Raw genomic sequence first — 21004 nt, forward strand, 5'->3', positions numbered from 1 at the left:
TTCAGTTTCTGGTATACATTTGTGGTCTGGTGTATATATAGAGAGCTTTCTCCATTTGTGTATTTGTAGCCTGGGCTATACATAGCGCTCTTCTCTTGTGTATTTGTAACCTGCTCTGTACATAGCTCTCTGCACTTCACTTGCAAGAAGATGTCTCACAGTAGACATGTTTGTTTCCCTCTATCCTCCTCTGTAAACTTGTCTTACGTCAACTCTCCACCAGTCAAGGCCATTTCCCCTCTGGTGATCTTCAGAGCTCCAGCCTGTGTTCAGCAGACTTCCGCTGGACAGCAGTTGGTAAACAAGAGATGTTCAGTCATTCGCTAAGGAGAAGGAAGCTTACATTCCCTACACACTGATACACCTTTATCTCAGGAGTTGCACCAGGGATATTATAAATGTCACATTTAGGGAACGCTGTCGATGGAACTTTTTAAACCCACTCCTAAAACCTGGACGATGGGATGTTGGGACCCACTCCTGGTGCCTTGACCGCGGGATTCAACCCACTGCTGGAACCTGGAAGACGGGATTCGAACCAACTCTTTGGACCTGGAAGACGGGACGCACCTGGAAGACGGGACGCACCTAACTGGAACTTGACAGACGGAACCCAGCCTGATGCTGGATCCTGGACGACGACATGCATCCTACCGCTGGAACCTGAAAGGCTGGATGCAACCCATTGCTGAAACCTGGAAGACGGGATGACGCTGGTGACTTTCCCATCCCATCCGCCGCTGGAGAGTGAAAGCAGATATATAAGACCCGGCTGAGGGTAGGGGAGGACCAGACGGCTGGGCTGAGTGAGGTTATCGCCAACGGCCGCTGCTGCCGCTGCTCCTCTTACGTGGTGGTCTTAGTGCCTACGTTCCTCAGAAGGAGAGTCGCAGCCAAACAAAAGTCAGAAGGCTCACCATCGGCTGGTCTTATAGCTGGCTTGTCTGCGAGCCACAGAACCAGCAGGAGTTCTTGTTTGTTACCTGGTTTGAAGAGCCTCATATAGGAACGACAAGTGTCTCGGACACCCCACTCTGTCTCTTGTGGCGGCCTGGAAAGCGAAGTTTCCTGTTGCTCGCTCAAAGAAGTTATCCATCGCAGGAAATGTACAGATTACGGACGCACACACTTCCCGCCACAGAGTAGATCCTTCTACAAGCAACCAGTATGAGGGAAATTTGTCTTGTAGTCCTGGTAAGCATCCTACTGTGTCTCCTCTCCTCTTAGTGTCTGTGTTGCACCTTCCTCCTCTCCTCTCCCTCCCTCACCATCCCTTGTGTACACCACCTCCAGTTTTGTGCTCGACTGCCAAAAAGGGATATATTTACCCTCCGCCATCATACGGTTCTCGATACTCGCTATCAGGTGGAGAATTGGTACAGAAATCGTTCAGCTTTTGTGCACTTTTTTTTTTACCCCCCCCTCGCAACAAATGTTAGTGTGTTCACTGTAAATGTTCGCCTCGTGCCACTACAGGGTTGCCAAACGTTTAAAAAAAAACAAAAACACACAAAAAAAAGCAAAAACCTTTGAACGGATTTACAGCTCAACTTTTTTTTATTTTATTTTAACGGCAATACTGTTGCTGTAACTTCCATTCTAGTCGGTGATAATTTCCCAGACTTACGTAACCGTACATTTTAATTTCTTTGTGACTTTAAAACGGAAATCCAGTTCAGTTATTCTCGAGGTGCTGGTGGACTTTAACGTTCGCATGAGCAGGTACGGACGAACCTATGGTTCATATGTCAAACAACCCAATCGTCTTTTTTTTTGACGACCTGTAATAAAGTCCAATGGTGCCACAGTGGACATGAATATATAGTCTCATCTCATGAATGTGGTGGGCGGGGGCGGCGCGGGGGTGGGCGGGGGCGGCGCGGGGCGGGGGTAGGTGGGCGGTTCAGGGACGTGGGCGAGTGTGATACGTCATTAGATTCACCGTCAGTAATTGCTGCGTCCTTAACGACACGTTCCGTCATCTAGGTGGTTCCGCCGCTCCCAGGCTGTCCCATTCAACCCATCAGACACAATGGGCGAACCCGAGCTTCACATGGGAGATGCGGCGGTGGCGGGAAGGAAGGAGTGAAAGCGCCAGCGAGCAACACAAGCACAGCTCAAGCCAGGGCTTCCTTGACAGCTCTGAGCCTTCAAGCAAGACACTGTCGGGTGGATCGTGCTGCTGGTGTCCTGCCTTCATTAATGAGAGGGAGTGAAAAAAAAAAAGGGGGGAAATCCTTCGACGACCCGACACCAGATGATCTTCACTTCGTTAGGACGCGGCTGACAGCAGCAACTACTACACCAGCAGCTGACAGCCTCTGGCTGCTTTAGGAAAGTAGACTTCACGTTCAGACAGTCAATCATGCAGACACCTGCTCCTCCTCCTCCTCCTCCTCCTCCTCAACAACAAAATGATTACATTTTTTTTTCTTTCGTTCTTACATCGGGACGCAAATTTGTTTGCCGTCTTCTCACATCAGAGCCGAATGGATTACCGAAGTGTCGTCAAGACGGATCGGAACTCCGGTGTTCCTTGCGGCATGACGATCAGTTCTCCAGCAGGTAACTCACACGACAGGTCGTTGCCTACAGTCGTCGTGCCACAAGGCCTGACGAGGTGATGACTCCACGAAGTCAGATCGCCAACTTAGACTCGTTTTCCGGGCGTTGTTTTCACGTTTGGAAAGCGTCGTGAGTGAAAAAGATGCTGAACTCGAGCTATTGATCAAGAATTGTTCTATATATCGAGTAAACATTATGTCTGGACATCCCATTGTGGCCACGATGGCCTGACCTTTAACCCAGACCATGCCAGACAAGGCAAGGCCAGACTCTGTCCCTGGCCCTGGTCAGAGAATCGTGCTCAAGGGTCGTACCGTCGTGCTCAAGGGTCGTACCGTCTTGCTCAAAGGCCGCATCATTGTCCTCAAGGGTCGAACCGTCGTCCCCAAGGGCCGTGCCGTCGTCCCCAAGGGCCGTGCCGTCGTCCCCAAGGGCCGTGTCGTCGTGCTGAAAGCTGCAGGGTATAACTACGCCGCAGTCCTGGCCAAAGAGTGAAATTCGAAAGCAGTTGTTGTTCTTGTTTACGTGACAGCTAGAGACAGAGACGCCAGGTGTCACGTCTGACACATAACACCTGCTGCTGCTGTTGGGAGTATCATGATCGTCCTCATCAAAAAGTATGTACTAACAATCCCAAAACTTTCACAACTTTCTTGATTTGAGAAGAAAGAGTTCACTCTGACCAACCAGACGGTTGACCTGCAAGACTTGGAGAAGGAAAACGTAAATCATTTTCTAATTACTCTTAAAGAAAATGGGTCCAATGTCTTATCGCTTCAAGGACGTATGTCTTAGGCGTACATAGGACACACCATCATGAACCTTTGTCACCCTGTATTGTGAGGAAGGAAGAAGACATGTCATCATCAAGGCAAAATACCGTCGGAGAAAAGATTGCCAACGTTGTCTCCAGCGTCGGGGGCGACGACAAACGTTTCGTCTGACAAGTTTTGTGCCAAGAGGAAAGTGAAACGTTTGTTATTGTGTCAGGGTGGGTGACGTGTCCATCTCTGGGGACTCCTGAGTTTTGTTGCTCTCACGATGAATACAGGAGAAGGATTTTAGAGAGAGAGAGAGAGAGAGAGAGAGAGAGAAGAGAGAGAGAGAGAGAGAGAGAGAGAGAGAGAGAGAGAGAGAGAGGATAAATAATGGACAGATAGAGACATAAAGTCACATATACGATCATTCGGGCCGACAGATAGATAGACAAGCAGACGAGCATATATACACTCAGCCGAAGGAGACAAGTAAATAGACAGCTGCCAGACAGGCATGTAGTTAGCTAGACACATAGAGCGAGACAGATAGCCGCCCCAGACAGACAGACAGATGGAGAAGCAGATAAGGAAGTGACCACAAGGATGCAGAGCAACTAGCAGACAGACCTAAGAAGAGAGAAAGTGTGTGGAGTGTTATTATTAATGATGTTATTCACTGGTGTAGTCACGGCGTGGGTCCGCTGCACCTGGGGCCCTCCACACCCCACCAGACTCCCGACTCCCCAACACCCAGACCACGACTCCCCACACCCACCAGACCCGACCGACCACCCCCACACCCCACACACGACCTCCCACACCCCACAGACCACACTCCCACAACCGCCACGACCCCACACCCCACCAGACTCCCGACCTCCCCACACCCCACCAGACACACGACCTCCCCACACCCCACCAGACACACGACCTCCTACATCTGAACCCCACACCCCACCAGACTCCAGACCTCCCCAAACCCCACCAGACACACGACCTCCCCACACCCCACCAGACACACGACCTCCCCACACCCCACCAGACACACGACCTCCCCACACCCCACCAGACACACGACCTCCCCACACCCCACCAGACACACGACCTCCCCACACCCCACTAGACAAAAGACCTCCCCACACCCCACTAGACAAAAGACCTCCCCACACCCCACTAGACAAAAGACCTCCCCACACCCCACTAGACAAAAGACCTCCCCACACCCCACCAGACACACGACCTCCCCACACCCCACCAGACACACGACCTCCCCACACCCCACCAGACACACGACCTCCCCACACCCCACCAGACACACGACCTCCCCACACCCCACCAGACACACGACCTCCCCACACCCCACCAGACACACGACCTCCCCACACCCCACTAGACAAAAGACCTCCCCACACCCCACTAGACAAAAGACCTCCCCACACCCCACTAGACAAAAGACCTCCCCACACCCCACCAGACACACGACCTCCCCACACCCCACCAGACACACGACCTCCCCACACCCCACCAGACACACGACCTCCCCACACCCCACCAGACACACGACCTCCCCACACCCCACCAGACACACGACCTCCCCACACCCCACCAGACACACGACCTCCCCACACCCCACCAGACGCACGACCTCCCCACACCCCACCAGACACACGACCTCCCCACACCCCACCAGACACACGACCTCCCCACACCCCACCAGACACACGACCTCCCCACACCCCACCAGACACACGACCTCCCCACACCCCACCAGACACACGACCTCCCCACACCCCACCAGACACACGACCTCCCCACACCCCACCAGACACACGACCTCCCCACACCCCACTAGACAAAAGACCTCCCCACACCCCACTAGACAAAAGACCTCCCCACACCCCACTAGACAAAAGACCTCCCCACACCCCACCAGACACACGACCTCCCCACACCCCACTAGACAAAAGACCTCCCCACACCCCACTAGACAAAAGACCTCCCCACACCCCACTAGACAAAAGACCTCCCCACACCCCACTAGACAAAAGACCTCCCCACACCCCACCAGACACACGACCTCCCCACACCCCACTAGACAAAAGACCTCCCCACACCCCACTAGACAAAAGACCTCCCCACACCCCACCAGACACACGACCTCCCCACACCCCACCAGACACACGACCTCCCCACACCCCACCAGACACACGACCTCCCCACACCCCACCAGACACACGACCTCCCCACACCCCACCAGACACACGACCTCCCCACACCCCACCAGACACACGACCTCCCCACACCCCACCAGACACACGACCTCCCCACACCCCACCAGACACACGACCTCCCCACACCCCACTAGACAAAAGACCTCCCCACACCCCACTAGACAAAAGACCTCCCCACACCCCACTAGACAAAAGACCTCCCCACACCCCACCAGACACACGCGTCTCTCTCTCTCTCTCTCTCTCTCTCTCTCTCTCTCTCTCTCTCTCTCTCTCTCTCTCTCTCTCTCTCTCTCTAGCTGCAAGGACAAACGGTCTTACGAAACAAGCGAGGTATTCGCGGGCGAGTCCCCACGCTCCACGTTATCTCTCTATGCCCATACGTCTGGGAGGCAAGCGGCAGGAGGAGGTGGAGGTGGAGGTGGAGGAGATGGTGCAGAAGGAGGAGGAGGAGGAGGGAGGAGCTGCTGGTGGTGGTTCTGTGTAGTGGGAATGATGGTGTTTGTGAGAGATGACTCTGCATTGACTGATGATTACCTCAATGAGAGCGCCTCTCATATATTCTGAGCAGGTGTTGGAGGTGGAGATGGTTCTCACCAAACTGGCTCTAGTGGTTCACAACCCACCGACCGCTTCAACCACACCCCGCGTTTTCTAACGCTTGTTTATCGTTTTCTTAAAGAGGAAAACAAAAAGTAGAAGAAATTACGTGACGTGTATCTCTGGTGGATTAAAAAAAAAAGAAAGTAACTTTTACTTTCGTAATTTCATTTTATATTCGACATTATTTTTCCCAGACTTTTTTTCCCCGTTTTCTTTTTTCCTCTTGATCATGTTAACATGTTTCGTGAGACAGGCAGAGAGATAGACAGACAGACAGATAGACAGAGAGACAGATAGACAGACATAATATACTCACATCTGTAGTAAATCATTCAGTGAGTATGTCTACACATACCGATAATAATGATCTATTTAGGAAAAAACATTCGACGTCCTTTATCTAACGTTGGGTAAGTCTTCTGTGCATCACGAGTATCGTACGCCACGCTCTTACCCGGGGTAGGAAGGTCCGGCCATCGTACCCGGGCTTCGCCCCGGAGGGGGCAACGTACCCTCGTCAGCTCGGGGAAACCTCTCTCTCTAGGTCTCTGGAGTAACCTCCTCCTCCTCCCCTCTCTCTCTCTCTCTCTCTCTCTCTCTCTCTCTCTCTCTCTCTCTCTCTCTCTCTCTCTCTAATGCCAGGTGTGTGACGCAGCAGACGACGAGAGAGTCATCAGAGGCAGACGGCGGCGCGTGAGAGGTATGCTTTAGCTAGGTCTCGCCTACGTGCTGTGTCATTGTTCGCAACCCTCGCTCATTTCTGCCATTCCGCTCCGCGTTTTTCCCTCAGTAGAAACATCACTCACGCTCTGCATCAACCCGGACGGTATACTCCGTCACTCTCGTGTTATATATATATATATATATATATATATATATATATATATATATATATATATATATATATATATATATATATATATATATATATACATATATATATATAACGTGTTATACATATATATATATATATATATATATATATATATATATATATATATATATATATATATATATATATATATAACGTGTTATATATATATATATATATATATATATATATATATATATATATATATAACGTGTTATATATATATATATATATATATATATATATATATATATATATATATATATATATATATTGCGTGAAGTCACAGTGGTGCGCGTGATCTAGTATATTCCATATGATCACGAGGAAAATGAAACACGACAAGTTCCCAAGTGCACTTTCGTGTAATGATCACATCGTCAGGGGAGAGATACAAGAATGAGATAGAAGACGTAGAACAGTCAGTTGATATACAGGGTAGAGACGTAGCTAAGATGTCAATGGTAAACAAGCGTTATCGGGCGGTGGTGTTCGGGTTGGCAGTGTTCGGGTTGGGCAGTGTTCGGGTTGGGTAGTGTTCGGGTTGGAGGTGTTCGGGGTCTGTCAGAAGCATCCATTAAAGGGTATCCTTGAGATATTATGTAACATTAAGATATAATATAACGCCAAGACTGGGGTTTCTGTCTCTTTTGAATAGAGAACATTATCCCAAGTCCCTCGCTTGCTGCTGTACGGCTTCACCAAACACGTAACATATAAACCCAAAATGGTAATATTTTGTCTGCAGTGAGGAGGAGTAGTAGTAGGAGTGAGTACAAGGAGTAAATACTAGTATTCAGTAACGACTGTAACTCCTTGTTGTAATCATGAGCACAAAATACACGCAGTAAGTACGTGTACTACGTGCTCGGTGGACAATAAAGTCAATTACGATTGTGGAGTAACAATGGCAGGTAGTTATGACTGAAGCCATTTATTTAATGACGGTCGTTTGACACTGTGATGGTCATTAGGTATAGCAGGGATTTCCGTACTTTTCATACTTCACCAAATTGGGTAGTTAGCAAATTATTCAGTGTGTAAGTTATGTGCCAAATTACTTACTGCTTGCGTTAGTAATGTTATGTTGTTGGATGAGTTCTTCGAACATGATGTTCAGGTCTCCTTCTGTAGAATGGAACCTAATGTTTTTGTTCAGTTTCTTTCTAGTTTCATTCTTGTTTTCCTACTTTTCTCTCTCTCTCTCCCCTTAATCATCTCTCTAACCCAACACACCTTTGGCCTGATCCATGGAGGTCAGAGCAAAGGCCAAAGGCGAGGACGTAGCGACGATGTGTCTGTAGAGAGAGACGAAGATAATGTTTGTCGAGGGGAAAAGAGATCTCAGGTCTGCCAGAATGATGACGAGTGATAATACAGAGGGAGAGGGAGGTACTGTACTACATTCTCTCGCCACTATTGACATTTCTCGTCGCTACTTTAATATTACACCAAATTTTTTATCACTTCTATCCCTTGTGTGTGTGTGTGTGTGTGTGTGTGTGTGTGTGTGTGTGTCCCTGGCGTAAGGTGCGTACGCTCGAGGGCAGAGCAAGAAATCACAGTGTGATCAGAGAGGGAATATGATAGCCTCCTCTTCCTCAAAGATGTCTGAAGTAATTATGGAAAAGCGACGTCATCATGACACACACACACACACACACACACACACACGTTACGTGCGTCACTGATATAAGATTCCAAGAGAGTCTTCTGTGGGTTTCAAGTCTTTCTTAGTGTGTGGGTTTGAGGTAAATTAGTTCTCTGGAGATGGTCTCAGTAGCTCTCCTGATATGCCCAGTGGAATCTCCTTACACACCTACGTAGGAAGGGAAGGAGGGACCTCAGTGCTCAGCGAGGCGTTGGAGACGCTTGGGCACCTGAGCCTTAAGCCTTAGGGATCATGCTCAGGCCTGTGTTCTGGTCCTTCAAGGCCTCCTAGGTCACCATACTCAAGGGTCGTACCGTCGTGATCAAGGGTCGTGCCGTCGTGCTCAAGGGTCGTACCGTCGTGCTCAAGGGTGTGAGTTTAAACACACAACACCTCCTCAGCTGACCATAATCAGCCCCACGACCCTCCCAAACCCCAGCCTAAAACGTCCCACGGTACGGCAACTCCCAGTCCGGCCAGGTGGGGGTGGAGGCCCCCCCCCCTCCCGGGAAGGCCTCAGTGGTCTTGGTAGCGGAGAAAACTCGGGCGATTGTCTTGCTAAATGAGGAGGAAAATGAACATGTATGAGACGGGAATGAAGGTGTGAGGGATTTTGGTCGTGTGTGTGTGTGTGTGTGTGTGTGTGTGTGTGTGTGTGTGTGTGAAAGAGAAAGTGTGATCATCATGTGTGTGTTATGGCGGAAGTTTTACAATATTGTCTCTTTTCTTAATTGGATACACAAATATGTGATAGTGTGTATGTATATATGTTTTGGTGTAAGTGTTTGTGTATTTGTGTGTGTCTTCACCTGAATACGTGTATCAATATGTGTTTTTTAAGATGATTGTATGTAATTTCCTGTTTGTAATGACCTATTTGTTCTGTACTTAAAAAGTGCGTGTGTGTGTGTGTGTGTGTGTGTGTGTGTGTGTGTACACGGTCTGCAGCACCTGACTGTGCTGCCATCTGTGGGTTTGTCGGTACCTCATTACGTGTGCTTTGAGAAGCCACGAACAACCTTGTGAACCACGGACATCAGAACAGATGAGAGTAGGCGACTTTCACCCACCCCCCTCCACAACTACTGACGGTGAGGTCGTAAGAATACGCCTGAGGACGAGGCCGTCGTATGACAAGGTCGTCCGTCCCCCTCCACGTCAGGCATAAACCCGACGAAGCTTACGAGGGAGGACGCCTCTAAGGTACTTCCTCCCCTTACGTCAGGTTCAGATCTCAAAACACCCGACACGTCTGTCGGCGGCTAAGCTAAACACTCCCTCTCCATACATCCGTAACTCCATGTCTGACGGAGCCTTCCCTGTGCAGAGGCGTTTCTCGGACCCAGCCAGTGTCATCATCTCTCCTTGTTATTCCGGGCAAACGCTCCTGCAGGAGGGTATCCCCGGTCGTCTGGAGTCATTTAGGGCGTCAGCACGCAAGACTTGACGTGCCTCGAGTCCACAACGGATCCACCAGGAACGTCAGAGATGATGATGTTGTGATGTGTTGCGCCACGTACCTCCTGCCTCTCATGACGGAAGCGGGAGGGGAGCTGGAGGGAATTCGTCCCCTCCTGTATCATCACTTTCTAGAAGCAAGAACTAGGGTAGAAGCCAAGGGAGGATTAGTTTTGCCCCTTCGTAGACTTAGTCGCCTGTTCCTGACATTGCCACGCATATATATATATATATATATATATATATATATATATATATATATATATATATATATATAACCAGCATGAAACTTATTTGATACACTATGTCTACAAATTAATCACACAGTTTAATTATCTTGAGTTAATAGCTTCCGTGCGCATCTTGATCGTCACATTTTTCCTGTTGTTGTATCGATGTAATTACCAAAGTGCTAAATGACTGACAGCAACAGCCCCAGGAGTAGGGGATTGGGGAGGATGGTTCCCCTAGAGGTTGGGGACTTGAGGGAGAGTGGTTCCTCCCCTAGCAGGAGGGAGGAGGAGCGCTGCAGCTGCCACGTAAGCGTGTGGGGAAGGGAAGAGGCAGGAAGGAATTGGATGGACGCTCACACAAGGGGAAGACTCAAAGGAAAAGACGAGGGAAAGAGAGAAAGGATAAAGTACTGGAACGAAGGGTAGAAAGAGGAAGGGATGGTCTAAAGAAGAAATTGATGTGTAGAGAGATAAGAGAAAGGGAGAGGAGGGAGTGAATGGCAGGAAGTTTTCTCTCTCTCTCTCTCTCTCTCTCTCTCTCTCTCTCTCTCTCTCTCTCTCTCTGAGGCCGAAGAGAAAGGAAGGAAGACGCGTTAGGTGGAGCGAGAGCAACAGAAAGGAACACCATCTCTGATAAGACCTCGCTTTGAATAACAGTTCACCTCGCATGGTTGCCTCCCGTCGCATGCTTAAGGGAAGTGCGCGCCCTTGGTGTCACGCAGTAACAAAAGAAAATGAACAACCCCCGCGAGAGCGCCTGGGATGGATGTGTACACGGTGGAAAGTTCGTGATAAGGGTGTTGATAATTCCCACCTGAGGTTACAGCACCTCCTCCAGGATTGCAGCTGTCGAGGCGCCTGGCTCTTCCTTTCACTCACACTTGGGGTGGAAACAAAGTCACGCAAGTCACCCCCTTAGTTTTCCCTCTCTTCGTCGTGGGGGGAAATATGTGTTGAACTGTTTGATGTACAGTCGCGAGGAACATTTGAATCAATTACCTTTCAGATCCAAATGTGAATGATATGACTTTATGATAAGGAAGGAATGAAGCAGTGTAAGAGGAATACTCTCTCTCTCTCTCTCTCTCTCTCTCTCTCTCTCTCTCTCTCTCTCTCTCTCTCTCTCTCTCTCTCTCTCTCTCTCTCTCTCTCAAACGGGTGACATAATATCTCTCTAAAACCCCACCCACCTTCCCCTCCCATCTCAGTCTTCGTCACAGTTCCTTCCATTTGCATTTCAAACGGACTTAAATATTCCCTGATGGCCCGTACAGGCGAGCTGAGTGGGGGAGCCTGAGAGGCAATTTGTATCTGAGAAGGATCTTAACAACATCTTTTGTTTTCTGTTGCCTCCTTTATTTCCCGGGTCTGCATGACAAGCAGGACACAGCTGTGTCTCACCTCATGTTGGTCATAGTGACGGTACACAGATGTGTCCCACCTCATGTTGGTCATAGTGACGGTACACAGATGTGTTCCACCTCATGTTGGTCATAGTGACGGTACACAGATGTGTTCCACCTCATGTTGGTCATAGTGACGGTACACAGATGTGTTCCACCTCATGTTGGTCATAGTGATGGTACACAGATGTGTCCCACCTCATGTTGGTCATAGTGACGGTACACAGATGGGTTCCACCTCATGTTGGTCATAGTGACGGTACACAGATATGTCCCACCTCATGTTGGTCATAGTGACGGTACACAGATATGTCCCACCTCATGTTGGTCATAGTGACGGTACACAGATGTGTCCCACCTCATGTTGGTCATAGTGACGGTACACAGATGTGTCCCACCTCATGTTGGTCATAGTGATGGTACACAGATATGTCCCACCTCATGTTGGTCATAGTGACGGTACACAGATGTGTTCCACCTCATGTTGGTCATAGTGACGGTACACAGATGTGTCCCACCTCATGTTGGTCATAGTGATGGTACACAGATATGTCCCACCTCATGTTGGTCATAGTGATGGTACACAGATATGTCCCACCTCATGTTGGTCATAGTGACGGTACACAGATGTGTCCCACCTCATGTTGGTCATAGTGATGGTACACAGATGGGTTATAGTTTTGACTGAGTTGATGTCATTTTTGTTCTTAATCATTTGAACATGACGGTACGACCCTTGAGTGCGACGGTGCGACCCTTGAGTACGACGGTGCGACCCTTGAGTATGACGTTACGACCGTTGATCACGACGGGACGACCCTTGATCACGACGGTACAATCCCTGGGTATGATGGTGTGAGCAAGAGTCGTACCATCGTGGCCACAAAGGCTTGTATTATCTCTCCTCCCTATATACTCGAGCCTCTGTTTTGCTTGTAGGTCTACGTTCCTTCCTCACACTGTTATCCTCACAATGCCTCAGCCTCTCCTTGACCTTCCTCTCACCCGCTCACTCTACTTTCTCCTCTCACTGTTCGCATGTTATCATAACCGTCCGCTAATGTCACTCACCCATGCTGTAATTTTTCTCTTTCTTATCCGTCCTTTTCAGTCATATTTTTCACCTTATTCCTCCGCCATTCCTGGTATTCTGTCCTTCCCTCTACCCTACACTTCCGTCTCCTCCTCTTTGTATGTCCTGTACTCCCTCGTCTCTCATTCTCCCTATGTCTCACCTCCCCTGCCCTGCCCTGCCCTCCCCTGCCCTCCCCTGCTCTACCCTGCCCTCCCCCGCTCTGTCCTGCCCTGCCTTCCCCTGCCCTGCCCTCCCGTGCCCCGCCCTCCACATGCTGACACGATCCTCTGGCGCAGGTGGCGGCGGTGGGTTTGGTTGGCCCAGCGGCCAGCGGTCTCGAGCTTCTGACAGTGGAAGAATCGAAGCAGGAGGCCCCGAAGGTTGAGGAGAAGCAGCAGCAGCAGCAGCAGCTCTTCGCCGATGACTTGGAAGCTGACGAGAGCAAGATCGAGAAGAGGAAAGGTGAGTGGTATAGTCATGAGTATCTGTGTTGATCCATCCTTCTTCCTCCTCCTCAATCCAGTAATGTTGTGTATGGCTGTGTGAGGTGACCCCCTGCTGCTTCTCATAACAGGTCTCCCTCTCTCTCCCTCTCCCTCCTCGCCAGCTGACCAGGGCAACATCCCGCCACCCCCTCTGTACCAGCTGTCTGGGCAGGCAACGCTCCCCGTGCAGCCACTGCCCCTTCAGGTGTCGCCCAGCCATGCCTCCCAGAAGCCAGTGCCTGCTTCCCTCACCTTCAAGGGCAGTTACGTCGTCCCTCCGCAGGATCTCTCCCTGCCCAGCAACACCTACGCCTCGCCGGCGGCTCTCACCATCAGCCCCGACAGCATCATCAACTTCGGGGCGGAGGACGCGTTGCAGTCACCGTCAGGGAGTTACTCACCGACCTCCCTCAGCCAGCCCTCGCAGGAGTCACCCCGTCCAGCAGTCACCGTGACCTACGACGGTCCGGGTTTGGACTCCCTCTTTGGTATACTCGACGCCGACTACAATGGACGTGACGCTCCTGCAGGAGGAACGTCTTCCTTTGATAACAACGCCATCGGTCAAGGTTACAATGTCCCGCATAGCACTGCTCACGCTGGAGGTACTCCTTCTGCCCCGAGTCAGTCGTATGATCCTCTCTTCACAGCGCCAGACCGGCCTGATGATGTCCTTTGCACGTCCACGCAGTCGTACCAGGCCTCTGCCACACCCGACACCTCCCATGGTGGAGCCCCAGGCAGTGGAGCAGGATACGGAGGTGGAGGTTCTGTAGGGGGTGGAGTAGGTTTAGGGGTGTTTGGAGGTGGAGGAGGTGGATATGGAACTGGTAGTTCTGGAGGTGGTGGTGGTGGAGGATACAGTGGTGGTAATTCTGGAGGTGGTGGTGGAGGAGGAGGATACAGTGGCGGTAGTTCTGGAGGTGGTGGTGGAGGAGGAGGATACAGTGGCGGTAGTTCTGGAGGTGGTGGTGGTGGAGGAGGATACAGTGGCGATAGTTCTGGAGGTGGTGGTGGTGGTGGTGGAGGAGGATACAGTGTTGGTAGTTCTGGAGGTGGTGGTGGAGGAGGAGGATACAGTGGTGGTAGTTCTGGAGGTGGTGGTGGAGGAGGAGGCTACAGTGGCGGTAATTCTGGAGGTGGTGGTGGAGGAGGATACAGTGGTGGTAATTCTGGAGGTGGTGGTGGAGGAGGAGGATACAGTGGCGGTAGTTCTGGAGGTGGTGGTGGTGGAGGAGGATACAGTGTTGGTAGTTCTGGAGGTGGTGGTGGAGGAGGAGGATACAGTGGCGGTAGTTCTGGAGGAGGTGGTGGTGGAGGAGGATACAGTGGCGGTAGTTCTGGAGGTGGTGGTGGAGGAGGAGGATACAGTGGTGGTAATTCTGGAGGTGGTGGTGGTGGAGCAGGATACAGTGGCGGTAGTTCTGGAGGTGGTGGTGGAGGAGGAGGATACAGTGGCGGTAGTTCTGGAGGTGGTGGTGGAGGAGGAGGAGAAGGATACGGTGGCGGTAGTTCTGGAGGTGGTGGTGGAGGAGGAGGAGGAGGATACAGTGGCGGTAGTTTTGGAGGAGGAGGATACAGCGGCGGTAGTTCTGGAGGTGGTGGTGGAGGAGGAGGAGGATACAGTGGCGGTAGTTCTGGGAGTGGTGGAGGAGGAGGAGGATACAGTGGCGGTAGTTCTGGAAGTGGTGGTGGAGGAGGAGGATACAGTGGCGGTAGTTCTGTAGGTGGTGGTGGAGGAGGAGGATACAGTGGCGGTAGTTCTGGGAGTGGTGGAGGAGGAGGAGGATACAGTGGCGGTAGTTCTGGAGGTGGTGGTGGTGGAGGAGGAGGATACAGTGGCGGTAGTTCTGGAGGTGGTGGTGGTGGAGGAGGATACAGTGGCGGTAGTTCTGGAGGTGGTGGGTGGAGGAGGAACAGTGGTAGTTCTGGAGGGGAGTGGGGAGAGGATCAGTGCGGTGTTCTGGGGTGTGGTGGGAGGAGGATACATGGGTAGTCTGGAGTGGTGGTGGTGGGGAGGATACAGTGGCGGTAGTTCTGGAGGTGGTAGTGGGAGGAGGATACAGTGGCGGTAGTTCTGGAGGTGGTGGTGGGAGGAGGAGGATACAGTGGCGGTAGTTCTGGAGGTGGTGGTGGGAGGAGGATACAGTGGCGGTAGTTCTGGAGGGGGTGGAGGAGGAGATACAGTGCGGTAGTTCTGGAGGTGGTGGTGGGGAGGAGGATACAGTGGCGGTAGTTCTGGGAGGTGGTGGTGGAGGAGGATACAGTGGCGTAGTTCTGGAGGTGGTGGTGGAGGAGGAGGATACAGTGGCGGTAGTTTCTGGAGGTGGTGGTGGTGGGAGGAGGATACAGTGGCGGTAGTTCTGGAGGTGTGGTAGTTCGGTGGTGGTGGTGGTGGAGGAGGATACAGTGTTGGTAGTTCTGGAGGTGGTGGTGGAGGAGGAGGATACAGTGGCGGCAGTTCTGGAGGTGGTGGTGGTGGAGGAGGAGGATACAGTGGCGGTAGTTCTGGAGGTGGTGGTGGAGGAGGAGGATACAGTGGCGGTAGTTCTGGAGGTGGTGGTGGTGGTGGAGGAGGATACAGTGGTGGTAATTCTGGAGGTGGTGGTGGTGGAGGATGCAGTGGCGGTAGTTCTGGAGGTGGTGGTGGAGGAGGAGGATACAATGGCGGTAGTTCTGGAGGTGGTGGTGGTGGAGGAGGATACAGTGGCGGTAGTTCTGGAGGTGGTAGTGGTGGAGGAGGATACAGTGGCGGTAGTTCTGGAGGTGGTGGTGGAGGAGGAGGAGGATACAGTGGCGGTAGTTCTGGAGGTGGTGGTGGTGGAGGAGGATACAGTGGCGGTAGTTCTGGAGGAGGAAGTGGAGGAGGAGGATACAGTGGCGGTAGTTCTGGAGGTGGTGGTGGTGGAGGAGGATACAGTGGCGGTAGTTCTGGAGGAGGAAGTGGAGGAGGATACAGTGGCGGTAGTTCTGGAGGTGGTGGTGGAGGAGGAGGAGGATACAGTGGCGGTAGTTCTGGAGGTGGTGGTGGTGGAGGAGGATACAGTGGCGGTAGTTCTGGAGGAGGAAGTGGAGGAGGAGGATACAGTGGCGGTAGTTCTGGAGGTGGTGGTGGTGGAGGAGGATACAGTGTTGGTAGTTCTGGAGGTGGTGGTGGAGGAGGATACAGTGGCGGTAGTTCTGGAGGTGGTGGTGGAGGAGGAGGAGGATACAGTGGCGGTAGTTCTGGAGGTGGTGGTGGTGGAGGAGGATACAGTGGCGGTAGTTCTGGAGGTGGTGGTGGAGGAGGATACAGTGGCGGTAGTTCTGGAGGTGGTGGTGGTGGAGGAGGAGGATACAGTGGCGGTAGTTCTGGAGGTGGTGGTGGTGGAGGAGGATACAGTGGCGGTAGTTCTGGAGGAGGAAGTGGAGGAGGATACAGTGGCGGTAGTTCTGGAGGTGGTGGTGGTGGAGGAGGATACAGTGGCGGTAGTTCTGGAGGTGGTGGTGGTGGAGGAGGATACAGTGGCGGTAGTTCTGGAGGTGGTGGTGGTGGAGGAGGATACAGTGGCGGTAGTTCTGGAGGACGAAGTGGAGGAGGAGGATACAGTGGCGGTAGTTCTGGAGGTGGAGGAGAAGGAGGAGGATACAGTGGCGGTAGTTCTGGAGGTGGTGGAGGAGGAGGAGGATACAGTGGTGGTAGTTCTGGAGGTGGTGGTGGAGGAGGAGGATACAGTGGCGGTAGTTCTGGAGGTGGTGGTGGAGAAGGAGGATACAGTGGCGGTAGTTCTGGAGGTGGTGGTGGTGGTGGAGGAGGATACAGTGGCGGTAGTTCTGGTGGAGGTGGTGGTGGAGGAGGAGGATACAGTGGCGGTAGTTCTGGAGGAGGAAGTGGAGGAGGAGGATACAGTGGCGGTAGTTCTGGAGGGGGTGGTGGAGGAGGAGGATACAGTGGCGGTAGTTCTGGAGGTGGTGGTGGTGGTGGAGGAGGATACAGTATTGGTAGTTCTGGAGGTGGTGGTGGAGGAGGATACAGTGGCGGTAGTTCTGGAGGTGGTGGTGGAGGAGGAGGATACAGTGTTGGTAGTTCTGGAGGTGGTGGTGGAGGAGGATACAGTGGCGGTAGTTCTGGAGGTGGTGGTGGTGGAGGAGGATACAGTGGCGGTAGTTCTGGAGGTGGTGGTGGAGGAGGAGGATACAGTGGCGGTAGTTCTGGTGGTGGTGGTGGTGGAGGAGGAGGATACAGTGGTGGTAGTTCTGGAGGTGGTGGAGGAGGGGGAGGATACATTGGTGGTAGTTCTGGAGGTGGTGGTGGAGGAGGAGGAGGAGGATACAGTGGCGGTAGTTCTGGAGGAGGAGGAGGCGGAGGAGGAGGATACAGTGGCGGTAGTTCTGGAGGTGAAGGAGGAGGCGGAGGAGTAGGATACAGTGGCGGTAGTTCTGGAGGAGGAGGTGGAGGAGGAGGATACAGTGGCGGCAGTTCTGGAGGTGGTGGAGGAGGAGGAGGATACAGTGGCGGTAGTTCTGGAGGTGGAGGAGGAGGCGGAGGAGGAGGATACAGTGGCGGTAGTTCTGGAGGAGGAGGTGGAGGAGGAGGATACAGTGGCGGCAGTTCTGGAGGTGGTGGTGGTGGAGGAGGAGGATACAGTGGCGGTAGTTCTGTAGTTGGTGGAGGAGGAGGAGGATACAGTGGCGGTAGTCCATACGGCGCTCCTAACCCTCCCGGTTCTTCCTACAACATAGCTTCACCTCCTGGTACATCTTACGGTGCGGCACCCAGTACCTCCTCTGGTGTACCGGCGGCACCCAGTACCTCCTATGGCGCACCGGCGGCACCTAGTACCTCCTATGGCGCACCGGCGGCACCCAGTACCTCCTATGGCGCACCGGCGGCACCTAGTACCTCCTATGGCGCACCGGCGGCACCTAGTACTTCCTATGGCGCACCGGCGGCACCTAGTACTTCCTATGGCGCACCGGCGGCACCTAGTACTTCCTATGGCGCACCGGCGGCACCCAGTACCTCCTATGGTGTACCGGCGGCTCCTAGTACCTCCTATGGTGTACCCTCTGCCTCCACTGGAGGTAGTGGATCCTCCACCTCCAGTTTTGGCGTCTTCCACTTGGATGGTGGATTCGACGGTGGAGATGAGGGTGGAGGTGGAGATTATGGAGGAGGCGGTCTTGAAAGCCATGGTTTTGGTGGTGGTGGAGGGGGAGGTGGATACGGTGGAGGTGAGGGAGGTGGATACGGTGGAGGTGGGGGAGGTGGTGGTGGGGGAGGTGGATACGGTGGCGGTGGGGGAGGTGGTGGTGTTGGAGGTGGGAGCAGCGGTTACATCAGTATAAGTTCCACTGGATATAGTGGTGGAGGAAGCGGTGGAGGGGTGAGTGGTGGCTATGGTGGTGGAGGGATGAGTGGTGGTCATGGTGGTGGAGGGATGAGTGGTGGTCATGGTGGTGGCGGGATGAGTGGTGGCTATGGTGGTGGAGGGATGAGTGGTGGTTATGGTGGTGGAGTGAGTGGTGGAGGAATGGGTGGTGGATATGGTGGTGGAGGAATGGGTGGTGGTTATGGTGGTGGCAACTCTGGAGGACATAATGGTGGTGGAGTCTATGGCGCTGGTGGTAGCCATGGTGGTGGTAGTGGAGGAGGCTACGGTGGTGGAGTTTACGGTGGTGGTAGTGGTGGTGGAGGTTACGGTGGTGGGGGTGGTGGTGGAGGCTACGGTGGTGGTAGTGGTGGTGGAGGCTACGGAGCAATACTAGTGAGGCCCCACCGACCAAAACCCCGTCCTAGACCACTGAAAAGGATATTCGATAAGTTTAGAGGCATCTTTAATTTCAAAGGTTGATTTCTGAAGTTCAGGACAAGTTTTGGGGCATCTTTAAATTGAAAGGTTGACTTCCAAGGTTTACCACAAGTTTAGGGGCATCTTAAAACCCTAGGGATGACTTCTGATGTTCATATCAAGTTTTGGGGCATCTTTAAATTTAAGTTGACTTATGAGGTTTAAGGGATATCTTAAAACCTGAGGGTTGACTTCTGAGGTTTATCGCAAGTTTAAGGGCATCCTTAAACTTAGAGGTTGACTTCTGCGGTGTGTCTCAGCTGTAGGTGACATTTCTAAGAGTCAACCTCAAAAACCAATCACAAATCGTCTTTGTTTCTTGTTTTTGATGACTCGTCTTCCACTAGAATGTTACCACCTTCTCCAGGAAGCAGTGTATCAAGGAGTTCTAATACTTGTAAATAATATTGTTATCTGTTATGGATTTTCTTGTATTTTTTCTAAATAAAATGTTGGATACGACTTCACATGTAGTTTTGGAATGATCCCAAGGGACGCTGGCTTTCTTCAAGGTTGTATTATGGACGTCCAGTGGAGGGAGGGCCCATAGATCAGTGTGGTAAAAGTAGGTCACTAGGTGTTCCCGGACTCTCCCCGCCTGGCAATGTGGCTAAATACCGCAAAGGGGAAAATTATCTTCCTCGTCAGAGGATAGAAAGGAGTATAGAACAGCGTCGTCAAAGGCCTTTACTGCTTCAGAAGAGTCCACCGTACCAAGCTCCTGCTTGTAGAAGTCATTATATCCAACGGTTGTACCATCAAGTATCAAGATCCAGCTCGAGATGGAACATGATGACGAACATACCTAACCTTCTGGTGGACATGACTCAAGTTATTGCTCAGAGTATTTATCTCATTCTCAATGTGTTACACGAGGATGGCCCCCATTTTCCATGAACTCTTAGATTAGGAAAACTGGCATGTTAAAGCTAACTTAAAGGAATGATAATAGAACTACTACATTCATGCCTTCATCTCGTTAGCAGTGGTGTTGTTATTCTTCGTCATGTAATGAAATGCGTCTCAGACACAACTGTGAGGTAGGGTATGATCATGACACCGTGATTGTATGTGGTTAATGTATGTGAACTGTGGACATTGTTCATAACCAGCAACACGACACCACGGATATTAATGTTCATGTTGTGTTCTGGTTTCTAGGTGTATGAATCATCATGTCAATTGATGGAATAAATGTCAAAATGTCATTGAAAATATATTTTATTCTTGATGTGTTTGACATGTATGTTAACGATTCTGTCTTACATTTAGTGCGCTCAGTTCTCAATAATTTTATCAAAAATGTCAGAACGGTTGACACACGACCAGAAGTATATATATTTCAGGTGTAACAGAAATCATTCCCAGTAAGACAATTAAAGTCTAACAGCATACATGACACAGCTCTCAATATGAACGTGTCAACATCTGCCAAGCTAGGCTTCAATACTGAAGCAAAAGGATTTACAATAATGGCCCATGCGTTAGCTAGGCTATCTCTTGTTTTTAATTAAAGCAGGAGGTGGATTTGGTTCCATGCGCATTATACGACACCGACTGGTAAGAAAAAGAAATGAAAAACCCGTGATCGGAATATTAGATTGTATCTTAACCAAACTTAAAACATTTAAGGATGAAAATCCCGAGCGCGTTTTACCGGACCTCCATAAGGTATATAAAGCAAGGGGTTGAACTGTACAGACCTGTGTATTTTCTCATGAATATCGTAAATATTTAGTCTGTGTACATAAAAAAAAAAGAAAATCTCCCTCTTACAAATAGAGACATAGTGGACTATTTGATCATTCAGGATTCCAATATCATTCCATCGAACCATTAC

At 51.3% G+C, this 21004-nt stretch overlaps 1 protein-coding gene across 1 annotated transcript; it reads left to right on the forward strand.

Moving 5' to 3' along the window:
- Nucleotides 1-806: 806 nt before the first annotated feature.
- On the forward strand, nucleotides 807-20061 carry LOC139750036 (uncharacterized). Its single transcript, XM_071664373.1, has 5 exons — nucleotides 807-1194; nucleotides 13145-13310; nucleotides 13456-14202; nucleotides 18093-18508; nucleotides 19639-20061. The coding sequence occupies exons 1-5, from the start codon at nucleotides 1168-1170 to the stop codon at nucleotides 20059-20061; spliced, it is 1779 nt and encodes a 592-aa protein (XP_071520474.1). The 5' UTR covers nucleotides 807-1167.
- Nucleotides 20062-21004: the final 943 nt, after the last annotated feature.

Source organism: Panulirus ornatus, chromosome 9 (assembly GCF_036320965.1).
Source record: "Panulirus ornatus isolate Po-2019 chromosome 9, ASM3632096v1, whole genome shotgun sequence".
NCBI lineage: Eukaryota > Metazoa > Arthropoda > Malacostraca > Decapoda > Palinuridae > Panulirus > Panulirus ornatus.